At 33.2% G+C, this 11246-nt stretch overlaps 1 protein-coding gene across 1 annotated transcript; it reads right to left on the bottom strand.

Moving 5' to 3' along the window:
* Positions 1–1218, bottom strand: LOC137643664 (uncharacterized). The gene is made up of 2 exons (XM_068376380.1): positions 1196–1218; positions 1–726 (listed from the first exon to the last, which is right to left on the bottom strand). Exons 1-2 carry the CDS (start codon positions 1205–1207, stop codon positions 7–9), a joined length of 732 nt encoding a protein of 243 aa, XP_068232481.1. The 5' UTR covers positions 1208–1218; the 3' UTR covers positions 1–6.
* Positions 1219–11246: the final 10028 nt, after the last annotated feature.

Below are 11246 nucleotides of genomic sequence, written 5' to 3'. Positions count from 1 at the left end.
CATCAATTAACCATAGAAGCCATATCCTCTTCCAAAACCTCCAAAACCATGATGTCCGGAAAATCCACCATGGAAACCTCCAAGGTGACCAGGTTCTGCTTCAGCTTCTCTCTTTCCACGATATCCTCCATAACCTCCACCAAATCCTCCAAGGAAGCTGCCTCCATGATGGCCACCGAATCCACCGAAATGTCCACCATGGATACCTCCAAAGTGACCAGGTTCTGCTTCAGCTTCTCTCTTTCCACGATATCCTCCATAACCTCCACCAAATCCTCCAAGGAAGCTACCTCCATGATGGCCACCGAATCCACCGAAATGTCCACCATGGATACCTCCAAAGTGACCAGGTTCTGCTTCAGCTTCTCTCTTTCCACGATATCCTCCATAACCTCCACCAAATCCTCCAAGGAAGCTACCTCCATGATGGCCACCGACTCCACCGAAATGTCCACCATGAAAACCTCCAAAGTGGCCTGGCTCAGCTTCTGGCTCTGGGGATGCAAGAGCAGTGGGGTTGGCTTCAGGCTCGGCTACAGGACTCCTCTTTCCACGATATCCTCCGTATCCTAATCCTCTACTGAATCCAATTCCACCGTGATGTCCACCAAATCCAACATGGTGTCCACCAAATCCACCATGTCCAAAGTGGCCGGGTTCAGGATCAGCACTAGGATCAGCTGTTGCTACACCAAGTAGGACCACCACTATGGTGGAAATAGCAATCTGAAAAGAATTACAGTGAAATAGTCTTTTAGTTTATTCTTCATGTATGCTAGTGATACTAATATTTTAGTTATGGTTATTATGAGCTACGATATTTAAAGAAAATTATTCATGATCAATCATCTGTCAATTTCTTTTTTCTGTTCAATAAACATTTTATTAGTTGTACCTGGCACTGTCTTTTGATAATAAAGCCTTTCCTAGAACAGAGAATTTCTGTGCAATAAAAGACAAAATCACCCTAAAAACAGTTAGAAGTTTCTCACTGTTAATGGGAGAGACAAGCCTATAGAAATTTTAATTAAAAATGCTATTATTTCCCTATGGTTAAATCGTTTTGTAAATCATCATGATGGTTAGGGTATCATGATTTTCTTTTTAACTTAAATTGAGAATCATTTCTTTAACCAATTAGATATGAAAGAATCTTAGGAAAAGATAAATGAAAAAAACTGAGAGTTTCACTCACCGGAGACTTCATCGTGTGATGGCGTAGAGTCAACTGTGCTGATCAGGAGTTCCTCTGCCTTTATATAGTGAGAAACACTACAAAATGTGTTCGTCATTCCGTTGTCTGCAACTCGGTTGAAGGACGTTTCTTGCGCCTTGGGCTCTCGACATTTCCTTTTCAGAAATCTCTTTTTGCTGTTACTTTTGAGTTTCTAATGCGATAGTCATCCACTCGTTTTCTTGTTAATGAAATTGTTTACCTCAGAATCGTAGAAATTATACAAAATCAGCTCAAAGCAAACTCTCTGCTTAAGGAGGAAAAGGAAAGGCTTAAATCACTGTTAGTTCCTACCTTGCTGAACCTGCCACTCCTGCGCCTTTATTGCGAGTGGACCCGGAATATTATCCTAATTTTTTTTTTTTTTGTTCATTGCTGTTATCGTGAACAGGGATCATGACCGCCAGTAATCTACTAGGAAGGTATAAGCAAATTTCGAGTTTTCTCTATCTTTCATTTTTAAATACAAAGAGCTACTTATGATATTTTGTTTATATATACACGTAATGTATATATATATATATATATATATATATATATATATATATATATATATATATATTTATATATATATATATATATATATATATAAATATATATATATATATATATATATATATATACATATATATGTATATATATATATATATATATATATATATATATATATATATATATATATGTGTGTGTGTGTGTGTGTGTCTGTGTGTATATAGATATGTATACCTTTTATCTCTCTCTCTCTCTCTCTCTCTCTCTCTCTCTCTCTCTCTCTCTCCCTCTCTCTCCTTATATATATATAGATATATATAAATATATATATATATATATATATATATATATATATTATATATATATATATATATATATATATATATATATATATATATATATATATATATATATATATATATATATATATTGAAAATTTGATAGGTTCTTAAAATCTTCCACGTTCGCTTGTAATGCAATTTTCCCTTAAAACTTTTTGCTATTGTAGAACGTCCCTTGCTAAGCTTCTAAGATGTACTGTTATTTACTTCTAGGCCAAAAATAGAAAAAAGAATGGTAATGGTAAAAGGTGTAGTAATTATGATTCTCTAACATTACGAAGAAATCTTTGAGATTACTAGAGAAAAGGGTAAGAAGAAAGTTTGCCTCTCCCTCTCGTACATAGCCAATGCCAGGTCCAATGTCAAGCCATTATCCTGGTTGAGACTAATATCTACAGAGGTTTACTCTACAAATGTGTCATAATAAATAAATGTATGACACACTGGCAATAGGCTCAAGTAGCAATACATCTGGCATAGTTGAATTTTATTAGAAGATTCGAAATATTATAAAAGAAGTTAAATGCTGTCAAAGAATCAATCTTATTTAACTAGGATAATAATCATAGTAAAGATCATAACAATATATTTAATGTTTATATATTATTTGGTATCATCACTGAAAGAGATATACTATTTATCTAATATACTGTACTGTCATCTTATCGTGTTTCCAACAACACCTCCGAAAACCATTTTAGAATAATCGCAAAAACGCCGACACTAATCAGAACATTTCTTGTTACATTTCTTGCAGAATATCAATGATAATAATGATAAAAGTAAAGATTATTAGACGAACTTAGTAACCTGAACCATTTAAAATGCCTTGATTGTATCAATGGTAATTCCAAAACTAAGTCTCTTACTCATTTCTAAAAAACATAGTCTAATGACATATTTCAGACATTATAACTTCTGATGCGATATAAAACACGATGTTTTAAATTTATGAATGAATAAAAAGGATAATTTGCAGTGATAGACAGGTGAAGGTCATTGCTCCAAATACAAAATTTCAGATCCTCAACTTGAAAAAAGAAAATTCTAGGCCAATCTGTGTATTTCATTTCAGTTCAACATAAAGCAAACATTGATAACTGAAATAAATAGCTGCTCTCTTCAGTGTCTCTGTTTCTCCCCTTAAGAGAAAGAGATAATCAGGATTTGCATAGCTTATCTTATGACCTATTTTGGAGAAGGAACCCCGAAGACTTTTAGGACTTATAAGAAACTAATTGACTTCTGAAACGATGTTAGATTTCTTATGCAAACTAGCATATCACCACAATCTTGACTTTTGTCTATATCCTTTTCATTTAGGTTAAATAATAAGGGGACAATGGATCTGATGATAAGGGTTGCTTTGAAATAATGATAATATTAACTATGATCTACTTCATTGTTGGGAATTTTAGTAGTAACAATAAAAAAAAAAAAAACCACAACACTAAGTATAATCATGTCGTTAAATCACACTGAAAAAAGATTGGTTATCACAGCATGGAAGACTTTCTATAAAATGTAATATGTATACATCTTCTACAGAAACTTATCATTCGAAATCAATAATTTGGACACAAATTCGTTGCTGGACAGAAAACGTGTCAATAAATAAAGAGAAGAAGAGAAAAAAAAAACCTATAAAACACATTTTCCTTTTCTTTTAATGTGAACAAACTATCTAGATGTCGGAGAAAATTTGATTAATGATTTTTGTTCTCTTTTATCTTATTACAGTACTACTTTATTGAGTATTTTGTTATTGCTTAATAATATAATTCAGTGAAGGCTTTGCTTTTATAAAGAAATCGTTAAACAATTAAAGACAACGGCACACACACATACACACACACACATATATATATATATATACATATATAAATATATATATATATATATATATATATATATATATATATATATATATATATATATATACATACATATATATATATATATATATATATATATATATATATATATATATATATATAAATAATGTGGAGAGAGAGAGAGAGAGAGAGAGAGAGAGAGAGAGAGAGAGAGAGAGAGAGAGAGAGAGAGAGAGAGAGAGAGAGAGAGAGCTCGATTATTATCATGCGAAGAAAGCAGTTGGTAATGTAATGAAAGTAAAAAGATTTTTTTTTTTTTAATAAAAGATGAACACCCGAACCCTTTTCATAGTTTCCTGGATTACCATCTTCCACGAAATTCATCGAAACTAAGAAATGTCACTATGAACTACGATATCACCATTTCACTATAAGCTGAGCTTCTGCCAAACCGTCACTATTTTACGTACGAAAACTTGAAGTTTAGAAAGAATCATCAACGAATGCTAATATTTCCATAGAATCACTTAAAATCTTCCAAGACGAATTTTTTCTTTCGAGTGCGGGTGGAGAAGGCGGTAATTACCATGTACAAAGCAGCCCATTTTTTGGTTTTTCCTTCGAGTTTTGTCAAAAAATTTGCAACGATTTTAGAAATTTAGAAAAAAAAAACTGGATAAAACATCGATAGTTATTGATATTGAATTAGCGTTGTTTTGTCTGAAAAATTAGGTAATGATAAAATCATCAACAACAAAACGTAAATTGTGACAACATTGCAAAGTTGGAAAGTCAAAGTAAAATCCCTCAGGGCATTATAATTGCTTAGCAAATATACAGTCTCATGCATATTCACATATACACACTATGAGAGAGAGAGAGAGAGAGAGAGAGAGAGAGAGAGAGAGAGAGAGAGAGAGAGAGAGAGAGAGAGAGAGAGAGAGATTGTAGTAAAGGGTGAAAGGGGGGGGGTGCAAAAATGCTTTGAGTCGGCCGGAAAATTTTAAAGGTATTTGCAAATAATTTTGGTATCTCAATATGCATTTCTATATCAAGAACTATCGCTTGAACGATTGTTCTGTCTCGAAAATTTTACAATCTATAAATGATATGATATCAAGTAGAGTTAAGATTAATAGCAAGCTAAACCGAACCTTCAAGATTAGACATAATTTGAATGCTTCAGGGAAAAAAATTATGGCAGTAACAATTTAGACAACGAATGTGACATTAGAATCAAGAAGCACAAATGCTTATATACTTCATTTGGGTGGAGGAACAGACAACTACACTTATCGTAAGAACGTCGCTTTTCATTTATGTAATATTCGCATTAACTTTTCTCTCCCTGATGAATAATCTGGAAAGAAATAAAAGCTCGATGCGTGGGAGCCTGAAACGTTTTCCTTCCCAAACTCTTCAATAAGACTCGAGGCGGGCGACCTTGAATCCCAGCCAACCCAATTACCTGCGTTTCTTCCGTATGAAAGTACCTGGCAAACTGGAAAGCTCCGACCGTTTGTAATGATGGTGAAAGAGGCAGTGACTCAAAGGTCCACAACTGACGAGTTACTGGAAGATCATAGCGGCGATAATGTTGATGGCAGGGCTGCCTGATTGCAGGAGTAGAAATCCGGTATACTTTAAATTTCCTAATATATATATATATATATATATATATATATATATATATATATATATATATACATATATATATAAATAAATAAATAAATAAATAAATATATATATATATATATATATAAATATATATATATATATATATATATATATATATATATATATATATATATATATATATATATATATATATATATACCTACAGTATATACACATCCAGACCAATACATTTAAAAATAAGAGACAATGATCACATAACGGAAAACAAAGAGAAAGAATTTTAGTAGGGCATAAAGAACTTACATAACAAAGAAATTAACTCGAAAAAACAATCAATGCAAACAGTCCAAAAACTGACCTAGAGTTCATTTCAATTGGAGCATTTGAATATAAATATATATATATATATATATATATATATATATATATATATATATAAATTTATATATATATATATAATATATATATATATATATATATATATATATATATATATATATATATATATATATATATTATATATGTATATATATATGCATGAAAATTGAACTTACATACAGTATATAATTGTGTTTCTATTGTGATTTCGCCATTTTCAATAGTTCCTTATCATTTAGCGCCTCATACAAAATTCTTTGCACCGAAAATCAAAGTTCCATGTGCATTGTAATATAGCTTTTATCAGAAGTCGTGCCAACTTGTTTCGTTCGTCAATGCACTGGATATTCATGATCGAAAATGCACAGTCAACATCCGAATTATACACTAAAATGCTAATTAAAGACTATAACTAAAATTGGGATGATAGTGTCTCAGAAAGGTCAATTCGGAATGGGACAAAATAATCAAATTTGGGACACGCTCCGGAAAACTGGACGTCTGATGACCCTAGTTAGTGGTGATGTGGATGGTGATTCAGGATCTGTGGTGTGTTGGTTTTGATTTTTAAAAGTAACACTCTTCGGTCACGAAGGACAGTGTCATTGGTTACCCAATCATTTTTGACAGAGATATATGGAGCATAAATGCTGCTGCCTCTTTGTGGAGTCTCAATGTACCCCTACCTTAGGTATTTAATTATCCTGAGGTTTTGTACGATGTAGCAGTGATATCAGAGAGATAAGGATAAAAAAAAAGTCACATTGTAAATTAAACTAAGAAACGACTTGATGGTGAGAGTTAGACCTGGTAAATTAAATTCCTATTGTTATTTGAGAGACATTAAAGCTTAACAAGAAAAATAAGGTTTCGTCAACTAAATATAAGTAAGCTGTTGTCCAAGGAAAACTATGAAGCTGCCAGAAAAAATGCCCATAAAAAAAATTTAAGTGATGTTAAGAAAACCTAATTTTCCCTAAACCTGATTCCAATCAGAAATCGTAAAAGCTGTTGAGATACGGGAATCTAAAAGATCCTCTTAAAAATCAGGAATTTTGTTACTGATATGCATATCAAAGAGGAAAAAGAAATATTGCTAATATTTTTATTTTTCAAAGAAATAATTAAGCAGTTTGTTGAGGAGAAATCTTGAAATAACCCAGGAAATCCGGAATTTTTCAATGAATATTGACATTAAACAGCACAGATTTCCAAAAACACCAAACGTTTAGTAAAAACCGAGACTTTTCTAAACTATAGGTCAACAAGTTGACCCATTACGCAACCAAAGATAAGCTTTTATGATAATTATCATAATCAACATCGTATTCTTTAATAGTCGAGGTAGTTGTGATGTTGATAGAAGAAATAGTTATGAGTGTTGGTAATAAAAGTTGCTGTAATTTATAGTCTTTTATTTCCTGATCTTCTTATCTCCGTAAAATAGTAAAGAAAAAATGTTACCTTAAGCAGACATTTACATCTAGTAACAAATTGCAAGAAATTAATCCTCACTTTTAAATGAAATTTCATTACCGAGTTTATCCAACTTTCAATGCTTATCATCAGACTTCCTTTTCCCCATTATTATTATATTCAAGTCATTGTTATATTCAGCACTCTTGAATACACTCTGGAGCTTTCTGATAATCTAATTGATGAACTCGTTTATTCTAATTCTTATAAGAATGGGATTAAATTGGCATTGCATTTCTTAAGGTTGAGCGGAATAATTCACGTTTTAGCATTTAACACATACAGGATAGAACAAGGGAAAAGACATCTAAGAACTATTTCATTCAAGTATATTTTCTTCTATTATCTCAGTGAGAATGTACAACACCGTGCGTAGTAATTCAATTGTAGTTCGAAAAGGAGTCGAACAACAGCAGGCGATTTAAAGATAAAAAACAGGAGTTTTGTACTTGTGTTCCACAAATAGGTGAAAGGAATCCTATTTCAGAAGAGACCTTGTAAGGAGGCAACCTCAGAAAAAAATATATTTTCGGAATATCACTGCCTTCCCGGAAGACCCCACTGATCTAACTGGTGCCTAATGTTACCTTTGAGTTTTTGTAGGTGAATTAGGTAAAGAAAAGTAAAAGAAATATTTTTTTTGTTGTGGTTGCAAAGCGTGATTTTCTTGTGCATGCCAGTTTCCCTGTTAAGATTGTTAGATTATTGAGAAAATTGCGAAATCCATATGCAACAAGAATTTGGAATAATTTTATTATAGGCTATTTATATAATCTTACTCATGAATATTTAGCGTACCTATATAGGGTCAGATATTAAATATCCATTGCACATACGACCTGGAGGGACCGTGTGTCTACCGGACCTCTAAACACAGGCAAAGTTTTAGTGATCATAGCAATAAAATATCAGTGATAGAAGTAACGGTTGGCAATGGCGTTTCCTTTTTATGAAAACAGGAACATCTTATTAATCTCTGTCTGTCTAAATGGATGTTAGGTAAAAATACCGTGCATTAATGAATATGAGATTCTGAATCCAACTTTATTCGTTCGATGCCAATCAATTGTCCTTGTGGCAATTACCAAGGCCTCAATGACTCTGATGGATAAATTTGTCCTCATGTTTTTCAACACTTGAATAATGTAGCGAATAGGATTTCATCATCGTAAGCAAAATAATTATTTTCCTATGAAGATTATATGATATGATATCCAACTAAGTTCTTTTAATAGATTATTGATTCACGAAGGTTAATATCAATTGCAACCATCAGAAATGATTGAGCAGGTTTTAAAGGTTTTAAAGTCACCCATGGGTAGCAGAGGCAAGGGGCTGCTAATTGCAGTCACCCATTGTTCCAGAGATCGAAATTACACATACTGTCGTGACAGGAAAATTCCACCCATGAAAACTCCACCTACGAAAATTTCACCCTAAAACTTTCACCCAAAGAAATTCCACCCAAAGAAAGTTCCACTCAGAGAAAATTCCACCCAAAGAAAATTCCACCCAAAGAAAATTCGACCCAAGTAAACAACTTAAAACAAAGTATATAAAGACGAATACATTACCAAAATAAGAGTTCTTAACAAGCAAACAAAAATTTTTAATTACCACAAATAATTGTTCTCATATAAACAACAAATATTTGTCCTTCGAATTGCTTAGTGGACTTTGAAAAAGGAATACATAATGCTCTTTTAACTGTGTTTCCTAACACTGCTCTACGTGACTGTTTCACTTCGGCCAATCTTGCTGGCGAAAGATATGTGAGATTGGCAGAAAAACTCAGTATAATAATGACCCACAGTTTGCTCTTAAAATTAAATGCTTTAATGCTCTGGTATTTCTTCCACAATCCGAAGTCATAACTGCATTTGAATATCTTTCGGATAATAATGATATACCGGATGATTTTATTGGTTTCTTTGAAAGCACCTATATTGGCGTTTAACGAGGAAGAGGAACCAACCGCAGAAGAGGAGAGCCAGCCCCTTTTCCCGATAGGTCTCTGGAATGTACATGAACAGGTCTTGCAAAATATACGACGGTCCAATAATGGAGCTGAAGGTTTCCATTGTGCTTTACGATCGTCGTTAGCAAGCATACACCCAAATCTCTAAAAATTTTGTGCCGCATTGCAAAAGGAAGAAAGCCTGACTCAAACAAAAATGATTCACATTACTCGAGGGGATCACAACAATCAAAGAAATAAATACAAAAGTATTAATGCCAGACTTAGACAACTTGTCGAATGTTTCGATGTCAATGATATTTTGAAGTTTCTAAGAGGTGTTGCATATAACCTTCATTAAATTTCCTTTTTCTCTTATTTTTAATCATTTTAATTATCTTTATTGGATATCCAATTTCTTAGATATATTCTTTTTGTTGCAAATTTTATAATTCTTATGTCAATGACAGATTTAAATCCCATGTTGAAAGTTTCGTTGCCTGATATTTTCCTCTTACTGTTTTTCATTTAGTCTTTGTTATTGGAAATATTTTTTAAATATATATTCTGTGTGACACATAAGTATATAACTCATATATATCTCCTCAAAAAGAAAAAATATGTTTTATTATTGTTTGCTTGTTAGCCATTCTTTTGGCAATCTTCTGAGACTTTATACTTTGATACTTTAGATAAACTTGGGTGAGATTTTCCTTTGAAGGAATTTTCTCTGTGTGGAATTTTCTTTGGGTGAAATTTTCTGGGTGAAATTTTCTGGGTGAAATTTTCGTGGGTGAAATTTTCATGGGTGGAATTTTCATGTAACACATACTGTATATGATCAGCGCACAAGTAAGGATCAGGGACGAATGGTCAGTCAAAGTCTAAAGAAAGAAGTCAACCGGCCCGTAGATTAAAATTTAGAGGTCACGGTTGGTGACGTCAGTCAAGCCATGCCAAAGGTTATATTCATACTAATCCAGTAGACAATAGTTACGGATTGCGACCACCGAGTTCAAGATCCTTTTATTATATTTGTCCTGGGATATTGTTTTCTTTTCATTATTTAATGGCTTTTTCTTTGAAAATGCCAAACAGCTGTTCAGTCCTTGGAATTTGTAATACAAAAGTGAAATCAAAAGGTTCGGAGATCAAGTGTTTCAGTTTTTCAAATGATGTGCACCACACATGTTTCATACAAGCTCATACACTGTAATGCTATGGCTTTTTTCATTTCTTGCTCTCTCCCGCACTGATAATAGAAAAACCTGTTTAAGCTAGCCCTCGCATGTTTCAGATTGTTTGAATTTTTTGACATTGTTGCTCTCAACTGTTTGTATATAAGCTCGTTATCTGTTGAATAAACGTTGCTTGCATTCATCTAGCCTCTCTGTTAGCACCTAACAGCTATCTTGCAGTTAGGGACTTCTGGAATGACAGCTCCTTACAGCCTTTTTTTTTTTTTTTTTGCCCAACACTGATGCCTACACTTGTTACGATGCCGCCTGCCGACCCTGACTTTTCAACCCACACTGCATTGTTAAAACGGCCTTCCTTCACCAGCAGAGAACCTTTCACCTGTTTTCAGTGCGCCTAAGTTCAGTTTTACATCAAGGGCATGACTCGCTCAAGCACAAAAGCAGACTATGTCCTCATCGCGATCCCCGAGGACACTTCCCAGAAATCTCAGATTGGTTTTACGACCAAGACAATGCCCCAATAGGGTCTAATGCCCTCAAAACATACCTCCTGGAGCAATACTCCCCATTGTTAGCTGCCATTACATATAGCTAAGCTTTTAAAGTTCTCTCAATAGCCGTTCAGGACCAAAAAGCCTTAGTTTGTCCTCAAGAAAATGAATAGTATCGCACACCTGCAACCTTCCGCGTCACCAT

The sequence above is a fragment of the Palaemon carinicauda genome, chromosome 7, assembly GCF_036898095.1.
Source record: "Palaemon carinicauda isolate YSFRI2023 chromosome 7, ASM3689809v2, whole genome shotgun sequence".
Taxonomy (NCBI): domain Eukaryota; kingdom Metazoa; phylum Arthropoda; class Malacostraca; order Decapoda; family Palaemonidae; genus Palaemon; species Palaemon carinicauda.
Note: the sequence above shows the minus strand (reverse complement) of the source record. Positions and strands in the feature narration are given on the sequence as shown.